The 22,189-nt window shown below is 32.6% G+C and overlaps 2 protein-coding genes across 2 annotated transcripts; both read left to right on the top strand.

Moving 5' to 3' along the window:
- Positions 1–12,637: 12,637 nt before the first annotated feature.
- Positions 12,638–17,033, top strand: LOC125848799 (peroxisomal adenine nucleotide carrier 1-like). Its single transcript, XM_049528741.1, has 5 exons — positions 12,638–12,931; positions 14,928–15,159; positions 15,868–16,014; positions 16,188–16,348; positions 16,430–17,033. The coding sequence occupies exons 1-5, from the start codon at positions 12,789–12,791 to the stop codon at positions 16,701–16,703; spliced, it is 957 nt and encodes a 318-aa protein (XP_049384698.1). The 5' UTR covers positions 12,638–12,788; the 3' UTR covers positions 16,704–17,033.
- A 923-nt stretch (positions 17,034–17,956) lies between these two features.
- Positions 17,957–21,838, top strand: LOC125847668 (uncharacterized). Its single transcript, XM_049527324.1, has 6 exons — positions 17,957–18,152; positions 18,253–18,295; positions 18,389–18,469; positions 20,130–20,316; positions 21,066–21,333; positions 21,463–21,838. Exons 1-6 carry the CDS (start codon positions 18,096–18,098, stop codon positions 21,667–21,669), a joined length of 843 nt encoding a protein of 280 aa, XP_049383281.1. The 5' UTR covers positions 17,957–18,095; the 3' UTR covers positions 21,670–21,838.
- Positions 21,839–22,189: the final 351 nt, after the last annotated feature.

Raw genomic sequence — 22,189 nt, forward strand, 5'->3', positions numbered from 1 at the left:
AGATTAAGATTAAAAAAAGGAGTTATGTATATTATTAAGAGTATAAGTTGAAGATTTGTGAGTTATTAGTAGCTATTTCTTATTTTATTAAAGATATTAAATATATATTATAGTGGTAGGTAAATATGTATTATAATGATAGGTGAAAAGTTGAGTAATTGAATGTGAAAACTTTTCAAGATATTAAAAATAAAATAAATAAATAATGAATGAAAAAATGGTCAAAAAAAAGGAGAAAATAGATAAATATGAATGGAGGCCATAGAGAGGTGCCACATCACCTTCTCTATGTTTCTCCTTTATATATATATATATATAGAGAGAGAGAGAGAGAGAGAGAGATATTTTAGTCATTTGAGAATGAAAATTTCAGATACAAAAGGACCCGTTTGGCTATTGATTTTTCAAGTAATATTTGGGGGGAAATTTGGCAAATAGTGTTTATCCATACAATTTGTCATTATTTGGCAAATATTTTTGGCAAATATCTCAAATTCCCAAATACTAGTTTTTTCTAGTATTTGGCCAAATCTCATTATTTGAGTATCTTTTAAAAATTGAAATTTTACACCAAACTTTTATCTTTTATAAAAACACCCTCTATAATAATTGTTTGCGTTGTATTACATAATTTTTTACGTGAACACCAAAATAGTGATGAAATATTCGGTGAATATGAAAGTGATGATATGGTTATTGATGAAAATGATGAACAATCGGCTCAGGGTAACAAAGTCACGTGCTTTGTCTACTTCACGATGTATGGAATGATGCTTGTTTCACTCACTACAAACTACCACATTGCTCCAGTGTCATGGACATTACTTGTTATTTGTTGCAACGAAGATTCATTTGACTTGTAATACAAACTTGGGACAATGAATTAAGGGTTATAGAAAAGTTTCAAAATTAAGGATTGGTGACTCAAGTTTTAATTATTGAGTAGGGGTGACAATTTTTAAATTAAGAATTAAGGGGTTGCATTTTTTATCCCTAAGTTTTTTTATTTAAACTTTAGTCCATCTTATATAAAATCCTAAATAATAAAAAATGGAGGGAAAAAAGTGTACCAACATCTCAATTTTTCCTTTTTCTCTCTTGCTTATTCTTCCATTGTTGCTGCTCTTCTTCTTCATTCTTCTTCTCCATCATCCTTCTTCTTCTTTTTCTTGTTTATCGCCATCTTTTTCTGGTTGTTCATCATTTTTTTCTTCTTCTGATTGTTGATCATTTTTTTCTTCTTCAGTTGATAATCACATTGTACTGCTGCTTTCATACCAATTTTCATTCATATATCATTGGACATTACATCATAGGTGATTTTGGTAAGTAAACTAATGATTTTTACTCTAATTTTTCATTTTGATAGTTTGAGTGTTTCTTCATAATTTTACAGTCGCGTACCCAATAGGTAAATCATCTGTTGCAACAGATAGATTACCTGTTGGATACATATTAAAATAGCATGTCAAGCTGGAACTGAACCAGAAGCTTCTCCCAACAGATAAGTCATTTATTGCAACTGATGCGTCATCTGCTACACCAGATGACTCATCTGTTGCAACAGAGGGCTTACCTGTTGGATACATATTACAATATCAGACCAAGCTGGGAAAGAACTAAAAGCTTGTCACAATAGATGAGTCAATTATTGCAACATATGAGTCATTTGCTGCACCAGACGACTCATCTGTTGCAACATATGACTTACCGTTGAATACATGTTACAGTACCAGGCCAAACTAGGACAAAATCAGAAATTTGTCCAAACAGGTAAGTCATATATTGCAACATATCAATTACCTGTTCCAACAAATCAATTACCTGTTGCAACAAATGACTCATCTGTTACAACAATTGAATTACATGTTGGATAAACTTCTGGTTCTGGACATGTATCCAATACGTGAATCATCAGTTGCAACAAGTGAATCATCTGCTGTAACGGATGACCTACTTGTTGCAATAGATGATTGACTTGTTAGGACAACGATTGTGCATATGATTTTTAACTATATATAGCCACTCAACTTTACTATACAATCATTATTAAATATTTTTAATAAATTCCTTTAGGTAATATTAATGGACGAATCAATAACAATAGATGTTGATTGTTATGGTGAATGGATTGAGAAAAACAATCGATTTATTTGGCGTTGGAAGGATGGTGACATGTCAGAGTCAGTATTGATGACCATCTAAAGGGATATTTTGTATGATGATTTTGTGAACTCAATCATTAGCTATTGTGGACTAAATTGTCAACCAAATAATCTTGTCATCAGTTACATGCACAAGTCTTTTGAAAATCAGAGGGTCCTGCCTTCTAAGATAAGCAATCAACTTCGTTTGGATGCTTATCTGAGTGATGCAACTAGGCCCGTTTTAAGGGTGTACGTTGTTGAAAAATCGATAGAGACTGAAAATGTAGGATAAGACCAACAAAATCTGTTAAATGATGAATTGAATGAGATGAAAATGAATATTCCAGATGATGAGATTGGACATGATGTGGAGGAGGACCAAACACCTATACCTATTGTTGATATAAGGGGCAGTTCTCAGTTAAAACAGTTGAACAATCTTCAAGATGATGAGACAGGTTTTTACATAGGAATGACATTCAAAAACAAAGACGAACTAATCACTTGATTGCATATTGCTTGCTTGAAAAAAGATTTCAGACTTGCAAAGGTGACTAATTCGCGTAGTGTGTATTGTTTTAAATGCACACATCCAGAGTGCAAGTGGTGGTTGAGGGCTGTGAAATTCAAAAGTTCTGACAGATTTTATATTAAAATTTATAAAAAGTATCACACGTGTGGTTCAGAGCATATTACGAGTCATAATCCACATGCCACAGCAAAAGTCCTTGGTAAATACTTCAAAAATAGTTTTCCTAATGGTAAGGGTCCATCTACAAGAGATATGACCAATCAACTCCGTACAAAATTGGGTTGTAAGGTGAGTTATTGGAAGATATATAAGGGTAGGGAGATTGCAAAGTCTTTGGTTAGGGGAGCACATGAGCATGGCTATGGAGTGCTTGATGCATACCGCTATATGCTTGAGTCCGCAAATCCAGGAAGTAAGACGGCATTGCAGGTTGATGAAAATGGAAAGTTCAAGTACTTTTTTGTAGCTTATGCAGCTTGGATTCAAGGTTTTCAACAATTGAGAAAAGTCATAGCCGTTGACGGGACATTCTTGAAGAGCATGTATGAAGGAGTTTTACTATCGGCGATGGCGCAAGATGCAGAGAATCACATTTTTCCGGTGGCTTTTTGTGTAGTGGATAAAGAATGTGATGCCTCGTATCAATAATTTTTTGAACAAATGAGAAGTTATGTAGATGATACCGATGAGCTGTGCATAATTTCTGATAGGCATTCAAGTATTCGAAAGATGGTTTCAATTGTGTATCATCAGCTCATTATGGTTGTTGCATGAGGCACCTTGGAGAAAATATTCGAAATAATTTTCACAATGCAAAGGTTGTATCTCATTTTTATAATGCAGCGAAAGGGTACAATAAAGTTGAGTTCTATGACTATTTCAATCAGATTAGGGATATGGTACCCAAGGCAGCCGAACATCTCGAATCAGTTGGATTTCATAGATGGAGCAGGACATTTTGCCCGGGAAATAGGTACAATATTATATATTGAGTGTCTTGTTTAAGTTTAATATAATTATATATCTTATTAAGTTATTTTTTTATAGGTATAATATTATGACCTCAAACATTGCTGAATCCGTGAATGCAATGTTTGAAGTTGAAAGAGAATTTCCTATTATCGCTTTATTTGACGAAATAAATATGAGATTTGCAAAATTATTTCATGAAAGGCGTATGGAGTTGGTCAAGTCACCAAACATACTTGTTCCTTCAATGGAAAAACAAATATCAAAGAATATCAATTTGGAAAATAAGTTATTAGCCCATCAAATAGCCAATTACAAGTTTAGTATCAACGGTCATGGTGATGTTGCCACGGTCGATCTTCAAAGAAGAATGTGCACATGTAGAGTTTTTGACTTGGACAAAATACCTTGTCCACATGCTATGGCAGCGCTTCGATCCCAATATGGTGCACATTTTGGAAATCAGATCTATAAGTACTCGTCTTCATATTATTCGGTGGAAAAAATACATAATTACATATTGTGAGGAAATTAATCCTGTGCCTCTTGAAGATTCTTGGATTGTTCCTTTGGAGATATTGGAGAGAGAAATACCTCCTCCATATGTTGACCCAAGCAAACCGGGAAGAAGGCGAACGAAGAGGAGGCGTGGAGTCGGGGAATCATTTCCAACAAGAAAAAATAAGTGTTCAATATGTAAAAATATTGGACACAAGAGAACAACATGCCCAGTTCGAAATGCTCCATAATTATTGTAATAGTGAAATAGCTATTTTGTACTTAGTTATGAATCTGATAATTGTAATTCATTTTGGTTAATTTTGTATGTTCATACTTATTATATACAATATATTAGTTATGCTCATTCGTTGCAACAAACTTTGCATATTTTGTATTAGATGCATTATTTATTGCAATAGATAATCCATCTGTTGAAAATAATCAAATAAATATGATCATCTGTTGCAACAATTATAGGAATCTGTTACAACAAATATCTAATATGTATTATCTGTTGCAATAGATGACCCATCCAATGGAAATAATCAAGCATATATGCTCATCTGTTGCAATAGATGATTCATCTATTGCAATATATAAGCATCAGTTGCAACAAATGAGCATATATGTTTGATAATTTTCAATCGACTCTATATTATTTTGATATGAAATGCTTCATTAGCCCATAATTAGTAATAAATAAAGTTATTTAATTATAATTACCATTCAATTAATAAGTTCAATTACATTTTTGATGCATTATAGAGTAATTACATGATCAACTAATTATATTTGTCTTAAATAAAGTGATCAATTGATTATTTTGATATGAAATGCTTCATTAACCATAATTGGTGATAAATAAACTTATTTAATTATAATTATCTTTCAATTAATAAGTTCAATTACATTTTCGATGCATTATAGAGTAATTACATGATCAGTTAACTGTATTCGTCTTAAATAAAGTGATCAATTAATTATTTTGATATGAAATGCTTCATTAACCTATAATTGGTGATAAATAAACTTATTTAATTATAATTACTTTTCAATTAATAAGTTGAATTACATTTTCAATGCATTATAGAGTAATTACATGATCAACTAACTGTATTCGTCTTAAATAAAGTGATCAATTGATTATTTTGATATGAAATGCTTCTTTAACCCATAATTAGTGATAAATGAAGTTCAATTATAAGTTCAATTACATAGATAACTTATCTGTTGCAATAGATAACCCATTTGTTGAAAATAATCAAATAAATATGATCATTTGTTGCAACAAATATAAAAATCTGTTACAATAAATGTCTAATATGTATTATCTGTTGCAATAGATGATCCATCCGTTGAAAATAATCAAGCATATATGTTCATCTGTTGCAATGGATGATACATTAGTTGCAATAGATGAGTTGCAACATATTTAACCTGTTGCAACATATGTTTCAATAGTATAATTTAACTTTTTACAAATCTAAGAATAAAATAGAATTCATGATAAAAATAACTGAGCATCTATATAATATAAAATATTGTTATCGGCTATTACAAAATATGATTAACCAAATATGTAAAGTGTTCATGAATTACAATTCATATAAAATTTTACAGCTTACAAAATATAATTCACGATAAAATAACTGGGCATCTATTAAATATAAAATATTGTCATCAGCAATTACAAAATACCAGGTTCTTCACCTTACAAAATATGACTTCAGCAACTCATACCCTCTACAATTTCTGTTGCTCTTCTATGGCTCCTGAAGATGACTCAACATTGCAAGGAAGGGGATTAGTTGCAATTTGTTGTCTTTTTTTCATATTTGATAATATCTTGGAAATTAATTTTCTTCTCCTCTTAATCTTCAATGGTGTGAATGGCTTCGAAATTTTTCTTGATGGAATAACACCTCTCTTAGATATCAATTCCTTAACAGCACTAGTAAGAGCATCAAGAGACTTCTTCACATCTTCACCAGTAGATATTAACTGAGCCTCTTTGTTCTTGCATTCTTCACATTTACATGCAGAACATGAGCTAGAAGAAGGAGCAAAAGATGTGGTATGTCCACTGAAAGGGGTGAATCCACCATATATACCACCAACATCATCAACATGCTCACCACCACTTTTAGCACCAATATTAACATCAACATCAACATCTAATGCAACATCATCAGCATTACCAGAAACAATAGGTGCTTCCCTTCTGATCGTTGTTGCTCCAGCCAATTCTTTTTTTATCAGATCCACTGTAGGGTCTGATTTTGTGTCAATAATTCCTAGAGTTAAAAAGAATGGCATTAGCAACTCTTGCTCTGTGGGAACAAGCCATGGATGTACAATCTATAAACAAAAATAATTTATATTAAAACTAATCTATAAATTATAATAGATAAAATATTTATTGTAATATTTACTTATATATTTTATTTCTAACAGATAACTCATATGTTGGAACAGATGGGCCATATATTGAAAGAAAGCAAAACAGTAGCAAATGATCAAATTTTCTTACAACAGATGACTCATATGTTGCAACAGAAAGATCATCTGTTGGAAGTAAGCAAAACAGCAGCAAACTATTGAGATTTCGTCCAATAGATGACCCATCTATTGCAACAGATCAGTAAACTGTTGAACGAAAGAAAAATAGCAAAAAAAGATTGAGATTTCGTCCAATATATGACCTAATTGTTACAACAAATAGGCCATCTATTGAACCTAAATAAAACAACAACAAATGATAAAGTTTTCATCCAACAATTTACACATCTATTACAACAGATCAGTCATTTGTTGGGCAAAAGCAAAACAGTAGCAAACTCTTATGTTTTCTTCCAACAGATGACCCATCTATTGCAATAGATGATTATAGATGAGTCATATATTGGAAGAAAACTAAACGAAAGCAAAATAGATAATCAGTTAATTTAAATAAATATTATTCTATAGGAGACTTACTATATCATGAGGAGGATCGAAGAGATCAACAAAATTTATTTTTGGGTTGTTCTTGGCAGACAACCACCTAAGAATCCTTGGTTGAGAAATTTCTTTTGAGTAATCATTGAATTGCTTCCTGAGGTAAGGTATTGCTTCAAATGTCCAAGCCTAAAAATATAAAGGTGATGAAAATAAAAATTTAAAATAATTATTCAATAACACAAATAAATAAAATACTAAAATTAAAGGTGAAGTTTACCATGAAAGCCCAAGGAAATCCATATAAATTGTTAGTCTTCGGTCATAACTTTGACACCAAATACTCGACAGTCAAGAAATAACTATCATTACCCCATGGGTAATTGTTGAATGCATCCAAATCTTGAGCAAGCACAAACAAACTAAGATCTATGACATTGTTGATGTCTTTAGCCCATAAAATGGCATGCACAAACCAAACTAAGCACAGCCGCTCTTTGTGCTTCTTCAAAACCTTTTTGCTCTGAAGATTTTCTATCAGATCTTTGGCTTTATAACTAGGTCCAATAATAGCCAACAACTCATTTTCATTATTTAGTTTTTCTTTGCCTTTGTTGGTTTTGGTGTTGACTGTCTTGACTGACTTTTTACCTTTCTTGCCAACCTTGACTGATTTAGATATTTTTTTTTCTCTTGGCTTTCTTAAGCGTGCAACTTTAGGAAGAGGTTCAGAAGGAGGATGACATCTCAGTCCAGTCACTATGGCAAATTCTTTCATGCCAAAGCAAACTGGCATGCCACAGTAGTTTATCCAAATCTCATCCATTTTCTTGTTCTTATCCTCCAAAGTATAAGAATCATCTCCCTTATACTTGATCCTGCGCTTGAGAAGATCATACACCATGCTCATTTGAAAACGTGCATTGTTAGCCTCCGGTAGATCAAGAAAGTATCCAAAACAACTAGATTTAAAGAAATCCTCCAATTTTTCATTCATCAATATCGTTCTAAAAGCATCAAATTTGGCGCCCATGGCTGATTTTACAACAAAATCACATGTCAAATTTGTAGGGTCATCTATAGGCATCTCTACCTGAAACTTGTCAATATCAAAAGTTTTGACAACATCTTCATCTCCTTCCTTACTTTCAATATCATCTCCTTCATCATTTTCATTTTCATCTCCATCCTCTTCATCTCATTCCTCACTTTCTTTTTCACCTTCCTCCTCATCTTCTTTATCATTTTTAGTTTCTTCATCATCTCCATCTTCATCATTTATTTCCTTTTCTTCTTCATTTTTATTTTTATCTTCCTCCTCTACAATTTTCATATTTTCATTATGTTTCTGTATAAAAAGTTCTTCTAATGGTGTTTGTACTTTAGCTACTTTACTTGATTTATCAGAGACTAATTCACTTGTTTTTCTTTTGGAAGCCATTTTATCTACAAATAGAAAAAATGAAAAAACTTACAATCAATTGTGCATCATTAAAAAAAGATAGCAATAAATTTAATAAATTCAACATAATATAATGTTCTACAGATAATTCACTTGTTGCAACAAATAACCTATCTGTTATAACAAATAGGCCATCTATTGCAACAGGGGAGGCCCTAATGTAGTTAATTTCAAAAGATAAATATAAGAACACCAACAAAACAAAGAATTGATGCAAAGAGATAGCCATCAAAAAGTTGGGAATGCATTTGAAAATATAATTGATGCAAATAGGACTCTTCACGAGATCAAACTTCTTTCTCACATTTGAAACTGCTAACGAATACATAAAGAGAAGACAACTCAAGTCTTTTTTTTCTTTATAACTAAAAAGAAAAAGAGATCAAACTTCTTTCTCACATTTGAAACTACTAACGAATACATAAAGTTCTTCTTTTGGGCAGAATCTCTAGTTTACGCTATTGAAAAACTCATGGCCCCATGACAAACTCTTCTAATCTTCCTCCAATTGCAACATAACTACTTGTAAATTAGAACAACGAATCGTATATTAGCCAATAGTTCAGTTTGGTTAAAAAAATTTAAGCATTTCAACTTAGCCAAGTGTAGAAAACAATTGTATATTAGCCAATAATTCCTTGTTGCTTTGGTCCAAAAATATTATAGTCACATGGACCTTATTCCATATATGTAAGAGTTTATAAGTAAAGAAGAATAAAACCCTTCTCTTTGCCGGAATTGTCGAAAGTAAAAACCATGTAAACTCTTGAAAATTGACTTTAGCATTGTTCTTGGAGACAATAAATTATTTATGATGTTTTGATTATGTATTCTTTTCTTCATTCTTTCCAACAAAATCAAGAATACCAACAACACCAATTGATTCAATACAACAACACAAACATCAACAACTCAATATATCAACAATTGTTTGAGAAATACAAATAATAAATATGTCTCCAAAAAAACTCAAAATTCACAATAACTATTACTATTACACAACAATGATGGAGAACAACAACAAAAAAAATTCACATTTCGCTTCTTTTTGGATTTTTCTAGATCAACAACAACAACAAATTAAGGTTTTTTTCGGATCTCTTTCTTTTTCAAGCATCAAATTCTAACATTGCTAGAGTATACATAAAGGAAAGACAACTCAAGTTCATCTTTTTCTTTAATATTAAAAAGCCCTAATTTTTTCAAAAATAAAAGTTCTTACCTGAGAAGAGAGAAAATTGATGCTTAGAATCGAAGAAGTTGCCGGAAGTTGATTGGGAGCAATGACGGAGCAGATTTAAGGAAGAGATGTTTGAGTCGGAAGAGAGGAAGAACGATGAAGAAGAGAAGTTGAAGAAAGTGGAGAAAGAAAGTGAATCCCAAGAAGTAGGAGATAATTTTGGATTGTTTTGTATTTTAAATTTGGACTGTTTTGTATTTTTAAAAAGATTAGAAGTTTTAAAAATGTTAATTCAGTCCTAATTAACTTAATCTAATAATTAAATGTCTTTGACTTGTTTTTGGTCAAAATAGTCACCAAAATTTAAATAAAGACTTAAAAGACACCTTTTGTTCAATTTTCTCTACAAACTTATGGTTAGTTTTGATAATTTTTAAAACTTATGGGTATAAATCATATTTTTTAAAAAAAGTGAAATATGCTTCTCAAATACTATGGCCAAACACAATATTTTATTTTTTGAACAAAATTTGTCAAGCAATCTTCATGTTTAATTATGATTATATGATTCGTTTAGGCAAAATACGTTACAGCATACGCCACTCATAATTGTTATAAACGTGTGCCACACACATGACATAATATTTGTGGGTATAATCAATATTATGACTTTAATTTTAATATCACCTCTTATGAACAACAAATGCATTTGTTGATGGCCAACGGTGGAACGATTGATAACATTACTCTCGATAACTAGAGAAAATCAAAGGAGGCGGCGTGCAAAAAACATAATGTGTGAAAATAAATATAACTAAAGTCAATTTTCCCTCCAATGAGGAAGGAAAGTCATATAGATGTCTTGTCCATGTTATACCTAAAGGGGTAGTTTGGTACAAAAATTAATCATGTAAGGATTTATAACACAATGATTAGTATTGTATGAATTAGTAATACATGAATTATTTTTTATCAAATGTTTGGTTCATTATTTTCTACCTAATCTCATATTTGGTTTAAAGCTTTACAAAAACAATTTCTTTTCACCTATATCCTCGAATTATTATGAAATTTTTTATTTTGTATAATTTGGTCAAGATAGATAAATGTTAGACATTATTTTTTTTATGGCCTTCTAACTAACTATAGTAAAAGAATAATTTTATCGTCATGTTTGCTAATTTCCCACTTGAATTATTTTAGGATAAATATTTGTCATCTTAATTAATTGATCACTCATAAAGCGTCAATTTTCAATTTAAAAAAAGACAGACCATCTACTTAAAAATTGAAAAGACGGTAAACAATAGCAAAATATAATAAATCATCCACGTTTACACAAAACATTGCAAGTTGTAGTTTTGATATATATACAATTTTATTTATTGTTTAAACAATTAATAATTAGAAATCCGCATATATATTATCAACTAATATCAATTAAGATTACAAACGTAATGTGATCCTATACTTTTTTAAAAAAATAAAAAAATGTAATGAAGTATTTCATTTTATTTTTTATCATATAAAAAAGACTAGGGAGACAACGAATTTTCGAAAAAATGATAGTTTGGAAATAGTTCTCTTAATTATTTTTCTATGGGATGTACAATTTTGTAAAGTATGAAATTCTAGGATTCTAATACCATGTTAGTGTACAAAAGAGAAAAAATCTTTTGACTACTTATAAATTGAATAGGAAAAAATGGCTTCTTTAAATTTCTAATATGGAAAAAATAAAAACTTTCTTATAAAAGGCAAAAAATAAAAAATAAAATCATTAGTGCTCTCCAAAATTATCAATTCTCATGTGATCAGGTTATATTATTGTAATTTTCAGTCTAAGAATGACTAAATTCTTACAAGAATTAATATTAAATGAAATGTTTATTTTGTCCATTACTTACCAACCTTTTCCCCTTCTAACATCATGATTAAGAAATACACTTCTACATAATGTAAAGAAAGTATCTTTTTAATAACATGATAAGAAAGTATAATTTTGACACTTTCTACAAGATGATAAGAAAACATAATTTTTTTAGTATGTAAAAAAGTATTCTTTCTATAACATGATAAGAAATATATTTTTACTGCAAAAAAATATCTTTCCTACACCATAATTAGAAAATATACTACCATTGAGCTATCAAACATTTAATCAAAATTGGATTGATTTTGTAAGAATTTCCTTAAAACGCTTCCCTATTTTATAGTACTATCATCAATGAGTTTGAAATCTCTCTTTAGTAGAATAATAACAAAGATCCTCAAATTATAAAGCAACACATTAATGTTTATAAAAAAAGGAAAGTAAAAACATATTACCATTAACAAAACAAAATAAGAATTATGAACGTTGATAATCAAATATTATATAAGAACATTAATGTTTATTTTTCATAAAATCGAGCAAATAAAAAGACGTGCTTAATAAATACTAAAAAGAAGTTTTTTAAACAGGCACGGAGAGGATACGTAGGAAGGTCAAAGGAGTCGTGTAAAGCAAAGAAGGAGCCCATCACCATCCAAATCAGTCCACCTTAGGATATGGCACGTGGAAAATGCAAATCATTTTGGCTATCATGTTTAATTTCTTCAATCTTCACTATAACAACTTTTTTTGTCTTTCTTCAAATCTTTTATTTTTTCAAGAAAGAGGATATCAAAATTAAATTACATATCTTGTCTAATAAAAAATAAAAAAAAATATAAATCACAATAATTAATGCTTAAAAATATAAAGACAGACCAGAGTAATTAGGATCAAAAGATCCAAAATGGATATAAGTTAAAATCCTTAGGTATATAATCACGTATCACACGTCCCAAGAAGACCCATCATAGGACCCCACACCACCCTTTTAAGTACTTATTACTATATTTTCATAGCATAGGAGTTATAGCCGCGTTCAAAGCCGCCTACTTTTTTTTTCCTCACAGACGTTTGTTAAAAGATCAATTATTTTCAAATTTGTATAAAGGTAGAGATGTGGTAAATACAATTCTTGATTATAATTTGTATAGTTTTAGAAAGAGAGAGAAAAAGAGAGAGAGGAAATGTCAGCTGATCTGGAATCTATATCAGAAGCGACTTCTGGAGCCATTGGAGCTCTAGTTAGCACTACTATCTTGTATCCTCTTGACACCTGCAAAGCTAAGTACCAAGCAGAGGTTCAAGCTCATGGTCTCCGTAAATACAGGTTTCTTGTTTTTTTTTCATCTCGATTACCTACTTTTCTCTGATCATGGGATTTCTTGTTTTTGATGTTTGATCAGATTTTTGGTTGTTTTGTAGAAATGGGCAATTGATTGTTTCTTTTTGTACGATTGTTTTGTGGAGAAAAAAAACATGAATTTTCTATAAAGGGTTGGGACTGGATCAACCAAGAATCCTTGATTGATAATTAAAATTTGGATCTTGAAAAAGGGACTTGTGCTTCAGATTGATCAACTGAAATTCATGTGGTTTTTTCAAGAATAAAAGTGAATTTTGTCTTTGGAAAAGCTTCCATGGCTTAATTTAGATATTCACCTTTTAAAAATGTTTCTCCTGCAAATCATCACATTATTCCCTTGGCCTTTTTGGCTAAAAAGGCTTTCTTTCTACATAATACTTATTTTGTAGTGAAACTTTTCGAAGTGATTTTGTCGGTAGACCTATTAAAGTTCTAGCCTTTAAATTTCAATTGCTTAGGTAAGAGTTTCCAGTGTTTGAGATCTACAGGGAAAGAAAGGGATGCCCCAAAATTTCCCAAGTTATCAGGGTTAATGTATAACAATGGTTTGTTCTTTAAAGTTTGTAAGAAAATTTACAGCATTGAAGGAGGGTGGAATAGTCTGGGAATTTCTGTAGGAATCGACTTCTGTGAGAACTGAGTTATAACAGAACTCCCAACAACTTTGGGCATAAGTCAAAGGAAAAGTCCATTGCAGAGATTCAGTAGACCTTGTTAGCTAAGAGAGTTTTTCAAATACAGATATGAATTTTCGTCTGCAGAGATTCTTAAGAGTTGCATCAGTAGGAGTTAGTCTTCATCTTTTCTTGCTGATTAAGAGTAAACGTCCATAATGTGTGAGATTAGCTGTGTTGTTGGAATTATCTATGTTAACCTCATAAGTCATAATTACCTATGTTGCATCTTTGGTTGATCCCAGGATCCGCAAAAAAATTCACTATTTTCTTGACTTTGTATTCTCTACTGAAACGTTATTGGCATGGTGGGGAATTGAGGTATTGCCTTCGTATAGATGTCCAGCCTTTAGAGTTTCCAGGCAAGAAGGTTTTGTCATTATTGTGCAAAAAGCAGTGTGGCAACAATGCTTGGTCATCAAATTTGCAGATGTCCAATCCGAAGAAATCTTGCTTAGTCGATTAAGAAAATTCCCTGATTCTGAGTAGACCAAACCGATGGGGTGCATGAGCTTTCTATTACATCTTTTGCTTATATTAGAAGGTCTAAAAGTATCTCTACCTCCTCTGGTTCAGGGTCATTAGAGAGGCTTTAATTGATTGCAGACCTTTAGTTTAGGCAGTTCCATTTTAGAAGGGAATATTTTGAAAGCACACGATTTCTTGATTGAAGACGTCATCTCCTCTATTTTACAACTTTTAGTATGAGGAATGAAATTTCCTTTGTATTCTCATGCAAATGGAGTGCATGATTCATGGACTTGGAGATTTTTTGTGCAAACCCTTCATGTGATAACACTATTCTTCAGGGTGTCTCATCATTATTACTTCTTAAATGATAGTAAATTTTTTCGGTTAGAAATCATCTGTTTTTTGTTTACCAAGATGGCTGATTGAGCTTATAGCCTAGTTTACTGTAATGAGTCCCGCCTAAATGCCAAGTTTAAATCTCATTACTTACTACTCAGTTATCAACAACTGATTTGAATATTGATTTTGAATATGACTGACCGCTCCTTCGAAATTTGGAATTTATAATGAAGTCTGGGACTGAGATTCCTTTAGTTTCTTTTACTGTGTCTCTTTTTCCAATTGTTGATCTCATTGAAGTGAAATAACACATCTAGAATTCGTACATTGCACATCCTTTCAGATAATGTGCTAATAATTATATTTGAATACACATGTTTTTGGTACCTCTTCCACTGTGTCTGTTAGAACATAGAGTATTATGCTTTTCCCGACATTGCTAATTTTGTCACTGATTCATTTTTGCCTTTCTGCAGTAATCTCTCTGATGTTCTGGTGGAGGCAATATCAAAAGGTAAGATACTATCACTGTACCAAGGTCTGGGAACCAAGAACTTGCAATCTTTCATTGCGCAGTTTGTGTATTTCTATGGATATAGCTACTTTAAGAGACTCTATTTGGAGAAAAGTGGTTCCAAATCCATTGGAACAACAGCCAATTTGCTAATTGCAGCTGCAGCTGGCGCTTGTACAGCCATAACAACTCAGGTAAGAAGTTTGTATGCTTGCATTTGATTAGTATCTTGTTAAGTGACTTATTGGAAAGAGAAGAGCTTACTTTTTTTTATAGCACTTGCATGTTGTGAGAAAAATACAGCCTAAGAGTGTGTTTTGAAGACGTATTTTATGATCAACAGCAAATGCTTCTTGAGGGACAAGCAAGCATTTTGTTCTTTTGGCTATGGTAAATGCGGTAGTGCCTATCTAGTTGTTTCCAACTGGGGAGGGAACTAAGAAAAGAAATTGTTGAGACATTGAAACTAGTTTTATGCATCTTTCAATAATACGTGTCCTCAAATTTCCCCCAAGGAAAAATTCCAAAATTTTGGTTGCGCCTTAGAAGCAGTGCTCCTAATCTCAATCCTGCAACATAGACCAGTAAAAAATTAATGGAGCGACTTTCCAGGTTGTTCTTAGCTGCCCTTTGCAAAAGGTGTAGTGCAACTCTCTCAATTTAAGATTGTTGCTCTAAACACTAAATTTCTCAAATGTCTAATCATGGAGTGTGATAAGGTCATGACTTATGTATGATATAAGGGTTTTCTGTGTTAAGAATTGAAAATGTAGGCGCATGAGCCAAAAACTCATTGTCAAATGTCCATGGTTCTTACTCCAATTGTTTGACATAAAATTCCACGAATATTTACGCCAAAAGCTCAATTGGATTCTGATGTTAAGTTATTTGATGTTCTTTAGCCACTGGATACTGCTTCCTCAAGGATGCAGACAAGTGCATTTGGGAAATCAAAAAGCCTTTGGAAAACACTTACAGAAGGTAGTTGGAGTGAAGCATTTGATGGCCTTGGGATTTCTTTACTATTGACATCCAACCCTGCCATTCAGGTACTTAAATATTTTCTTGTAAAATTGAAGAAGTGTCTAGTTGCACTAGTATACATATTTGATTTGATTAGATGGAGCCTTGTGAATTCAAGTAATGTTATTATATGTGAAGCCACAAATTTCTACTGATTGACGATAGAGTATATGCTAAAATAAATGTTTATGTGATGTAGTATACAGTTTTTGATCAACTTAAACAACGATTGCTGAAAGATAAAGAGAAGACAACAGAGAAAGGCACATCATCGCCTGTTGTACTTTCTGCATTCTCTGCTTTTGTATTAGGTGCACTGTCAAAGAGCATAGCCACTGTTCTAACCTATCCAGCGATCAGGTTGGATTTCTTTTAACTTGTATCATGGATTGACATTATTTCAGATCCAATATAAGCCTTTTAACATTAACCTAAAATCAGGTGTAAGGTGATGATTCAAGCAGCAGACAATGACGAGGATAAGAAGGCTGAACCTAAATCAAGTAAGACAATCAGTGGTGTCATATGCTCTATCTGGAAAAAAGAAGGATTCTTGGGTTTCTTCAAGGGATTACATGCTCAAATCCTCAAAACAGTGTTAAGCTCTGCATTGCTTCTAATGATCAAGGAAAAGATCTCTGCCACAACTTGGGTCCTCATACTTTCACTTAGGAGATTTCTGCTGCTCAGGCAGAGAAAGCTAAAAAGTGCTTAAATTGTGATCATTTAAGCTGAGTCTGTGTGAAAAAAAAGCTTATATGAGAAATCAGAAGAACAAAAGGGAGTTCATTGCAAGGTTGCAGTCTAAGTAGTTAGTTCCAATTACAGTCTGCAAGGTGCTCTAGCAGAATGATGAATTTAAGAGAACAATATGATAGTTTTTGGTCTTCTTAGAAGAGAATAATTTGACTAAGATTTTTTTTTTCTTCTTTTGATAACGTTAGAATAATCTGGTTAAAGAATCTCTTTTTAGTTACTCTGGAACAAGTCTTTAGAAGAAATATTGGGGTTTTACTTCTGGTGGCAACATGATTGCACCTACTTTCAAAGCTTATTGTGATATCTTCTTGACTTTGGATTCTCGTTAGCATTTACTTGTCCAAGTATTGTGGAACCAGGAGAAAGATACAATTTTATTACGTATATTCAAACTATATTATTGTATTTATTTAAAGTCAGCGCGTCTGGGAGATCTCTATTACTATTTAATATGTGTTTTTCTTTGTTCTATATTACAGAGGGACTATGTTTAAACACAACGCTTCGGCTTCATCGTCTCACTCAATTTGTACAACTAAATTTAAATGCCGCTGGCAAGTCAAAGAACAGTTTTTGTATCACCAGTATAGGGCAATTATAATATGTATCACAATCCATCGATAAAAACCACAACTAGGTATACATTTTTGTGATGCATATTATAATTTATCCTTTTCTCTTTGAAACAAATTTTCCTTATCATTTCCTTTTTTCTTTCTTCCAAAATTTCTACAAGAAAATGAGGAACGAAAACCGAATGAGAACATTCGTCGTGACTAATTTACACTATGAACAGATTTGGTTTTATTCATAAAAATAGAGCAAATATAATTCATGAGAAATTACTCTTTTAAATAATTTTAGAATTGAATAACGTTAGCCTCAAGTTTAATATTTGTTTGTAGTTTAACTTTAAAGAAAAAAAAATAGATTATTGTCTAGTATTTACAAAAAATTAAATATCTAACCTTTTCATATGGTAATTTTTTTTAAGTTTACTCAGACATAATTTTTAAATCATGATCTAAAAAAAGTCACAAGTGAAATAATAATAATAATAATAATAATAATAATAAATCAATTTCCAAATGGGCACAAATTTCACTACATAAAAACCTTAGGAAAGTTGGGACCCGTAACCCCAACCCAAAATTCCAAGATCCACCACCCCTTACCTGAAAAAACCAACCAAACAAAACCCCCAAAATAAAAAAAATAAAAAGGAAACAAATAGAAAGAGTTTGGGGGAGGATCACAGATCTGTGTCTGAGACTGAGCTGAAAGAACAAATTTGCATATATACACACATAAAAATCTCCTTCCTTCGTTCTACAGAAAGGAAACGAAGATGATGTCCAGCAATTACACCGCAATTGATAGTCAGAATGTTTCAGGATCCGTTCCTGTAAGTTTTTTCTCAATTTTTCTAATTTTTTTTCGGTTTCATTGAATTATTCTTCTAGCCGTTGTTCAGATCTAATTGTGTTTTTACTTGAATATTGCAGGCAGCTGCAGATCCACCTGGTCAAGTTGCCGTCAAATTCACTGGTAATGTCTTCACATTTTCAACAAAATCATAGTTTATTTTTTTGGATCATATTGAATCAGTTTTGAAATTTTGGACTTAATTTGTGATTGCAGAGTCGAATTTGCAGACATTTCCACCTTCCAGTTCCCAGGGGAAAATCTCTGGTGCTTCTGGACCTCCACGTGATGCTGATGGTATCTGCCCCTAATTTACTGATATACTACTATTTTTATTTATGAAAGTAAAAAAAACTATAAGTAGTATGTAGTTTTCAGCTAAATTCAGCTGAGTTTTCTGCAAAAGAAAGAATAAAGGGGTAAAAGGAAAAAGAAGCAGGATTCTTTAGAATTTAGACATAAACGTATTAGAGCTAGTGCAGCTTGTAGGTTTGATTCTAGATCTTTGAAGTTGGTGATATGACACTTGTATCTGGTAAGGGTCTAGCCATCTAGGCACGTTCTGATGCTAAAATTGAGTTTGCAAACATTTCCTGTTCTTAAGTATATTCAATTCCGCACCCAAGGGTGTTACCCAGGGGCGGATTTACCATTCGGTGTTTGTATTATATCATTGGTTGCTTCATCATGTCATGCTTGGATTAACATTGAGGTTGTCCACGATACGGTTCTTGCACCAGCGGTAATACATGCTTTACCTAACCTTATGTATTTAAGATGTCATCAATAGAATCAGAATCGTAATAACACTGACATTGACAACATCTTTGACCTTGATATGATTTGAATTGTTAACTTGACAGCTGAAATGTTTTAATCACCAAAGGATAATGGACGTTAATATATTTGTCAACAATGTTTCGAATTTACTGGCGAAAAAATATTCTCGACTGGCATCTTTTACTTGGTGCAAGTTCATATGCCTATAGATATCCATGGTGGAAAGTGGTGCTTTAATTGTTCTTGGAGGTTTGGTCTGGAGATGTTCCACCTAAAATGGATCAATCTTTGTTGAACAACTTTGGCTTGACCAACCTACGCTTAAGTGGGTACAAAACAATTATCCTTCAAAATGGGATGTAATTAGAATAGAAGAGTTGGAGAGATGTTGGCATGCTACTGGTTAGAAGTGACAAAGTGGGGAAGATCTGTAAATTTCCCAAGAAACTGCCAGGTTAAATTAGGAATGCAAGTTTCTTGAACAAAACAAGTTATGCGTAGCGCTAGTTCCTGCTTCAATCTGTTTTTAGTAGCGCCAGTCAAAATCAATTTTTTGGAAGTTTTTCTGGAACAGTGGCAATTCAGTCCTGATGTTGCTTTGTGGAGATTAAAAGTTGTAAAGAAGGGAAATTGATTTATTAGCTAATGAAGTTTTTAAAGAAGTCTTGTTATGGAAGATCTTGATAGTGGGCAAGACACTACAAATAGTGGGGAGATCATTCATCAGAATGGGAAAGAACTCGTTTGCTAGTAGTCTAGTTACTATATGATACATTAGAATCATTGGAAAGAACTTGTCTGCTTATACAAGTAAATACGAATACAATTTGGTGTGAACTATAAGTCAAAATGAGGTGAGGAAGAAATCGTTTTTCCAGAATAAAAATAGGAAAATAAGGAAATTCCAGAATCGGTTTCGAGGGGTTGCAGTAATGTGGTCACATTTACTCTAGGTATACCTAATTCCTTACAGGTTTTATCATCTGGTGTTCCTTCATATTGATTATTGAGTTATTTATTATCTTCAAAAAGATAATCTCTCAAAGCTTTAACTGAAGGAAGCTGCAAGTCATGCTATTCTGTCCTTTTCGTTATGTTAGCAAATATATTTTTCTTAGTTTAAGTTGAATTTACTTTTATTCTCTTTTTGTTTAATAATTATAATTTGTTGTTGTAGATTCATTCTCTAAACCAGTATCTGGTTCTGATGAGCCCCAGCAGAGTGGTTGGTTTCGCGCTTTCACTATTGCTGCTTATAAGCCCTATTTTGATGTTGATACCTCTGATGTTCTTGAGAGGATAAAAGATTCACTCCTTCCTTTCACGGGGTCCTTTTCGGAGAAGACTGCCGATAAGCCAGACTTGTATGCTCCGTGTTCTTTCATTTTCTATTGTTTATTGAATTAGCATTTATTCTCGTATATTATTCTGAATTATAGCTCATGAGAACTTATCACTAGTAGTTGTTTCCTGGAAATATAGATTTTTGGGTTTTTGCCATTTTTTTGATAAGGTAGGGTTTGACCATTATAAAATGGCATTTATATTTTTTTATCCCATTCACTTCCATCAGTTCTCTGCCCTTGGTATTTCTCGTTTCTAAGAGAACAAGAATGCTTCTCCCCCCCTGTTGACACTTCTCTTCTTGAATATTATTGTTCTAATTTTTATTTTTTATATTTTAGGTGGCGATTCCCCTCAACGAGTATCCTTTTCTGACTATTCCTTCCTACAATATTCTCATTGATCAGATATTTAGACCTTGATTTTTTTCCTCCCTTGGAGACATAAAGTGACTAAGAGGCATTTACTGGTTCACATTGTTGCCACTACTGCCTCTCTGTATGGCTTTAGCCCCACTTTTACCTGTTCCGTGAGTAAGAAGAAGCTTGTTCAAAACTTGGCTGTAGGAAAGTTTTGCTAAAGGGTGCAATGTAGGAAGAGAAACGATGTTTGCAAACTTTGCATCTAAACCAGCCTAAACTTTTGCTAGATGCTTATGCAGCCATTATCTGCACTGCATTGTGTCCTTTAAGATATCATCAGTGCATTTTTCAATTGTTTCCATATTTTCGAATTTCTCTACCATAACTATACAATTTTTTTATTTTAGGTATGGCCCGTTCTGGATATGCAGTACCTTGGTTTTCGTTGCGGCTTCCATTGGTACATTTATCACCTATATAGCACACAAGCTACAGAACAAGGAGTGGAACTATGACATCAACCTTGTCACTTGGTCCGCGGGATTATTCTATGGTTATTCCACTATAGTTCCTCTTTGCTTGTTTCTAGTCCTCAAGTACTTCTCTGCCCCATCTGGCCTCGTTCAGCTGCTGTGCCTTTATGGCTATTCCCTTTTTGTCTTCATTCCAGCATTGGTAAGTTTTATGTAATTGCCGGATGCTTTGTTGAACTTTTGGAATCCTGTTACTTGATTAATCATTTCACACTCATTTAAAGTTTGGCATTAGGATCCATACTAAGATCTATGGCTACTCTGTTTACAGTGTCTGTCTCTTGTTCCCTGGGAGATAGTGAGATGGGTGGTTGCTGGTGTAGCTGGCTTCATGTCTGCCACATTTGTTGCTCTTAATCTGAAACACCACATAGCATCGGCTGGCGAAAGGTGGTTCCTCATTGTGGCTGCTATCTTCCTGTTGCAACTTGCTCTTGCTTTGGTACTGAGGGTTTACTTATTCAACGTTACAGTATAGCTATGAAACTATTGAAATATATCTAGGATCGGTTTGAATTATGTCATATTAATCACAGAGAGAGCACACTGTTCTTCGTATCAACTTGACTGGAAGTGTGGCTTGGTCATTGAAACGGAACTGTATTCATTCATTTTTGACAATATACAATAATATAGTTTCACTTTCAGGTAAAGGTTTCGTTCTCAGCTTGTGGTCCTCTTTCCCCCTTTATCTTAAGGTGTATGTCAAAATCTTTGGTCGTGTCCTCATAAGTAGGTTTGAAAATGTTACACTTTTGAGCTTAAATAGTAGTCTTGATGTTCCAGGGATCAATGATTTGGTCAAGCATTTGTGTTTAGTGTCGAGATTTGTTAAGCAAAGTCCACCTACAAGATATTCAAAGCATGCGGAATTACTTTTGCTTGCGCTGATGACCCTTGAATGACCAAATTTCAATTTTTTGTCTACCTTTTCTTACTTTGGTTGCTCCTTTTGCGGGCAACATTAGATTGCGATGATTAGTTACTATTTTCTCAAC

The sequence above is a fragment of the Solanum stenotomum genome, chromosome 1 (assembly GCF_019186545.1).
Source record: "Solanum stenotomum isolate F172 chromosome 1, ASM1918654v1, whole genome shotgun sequence".
In the NCBI taxonomy this organism is placed as follows: domain Eukaryota; kingdom Viridiplantae; phylum Streptophyta; class Magnoliopsida; order Solanales; family Solanaceae; genus Solanum; species Solanum stenotomum.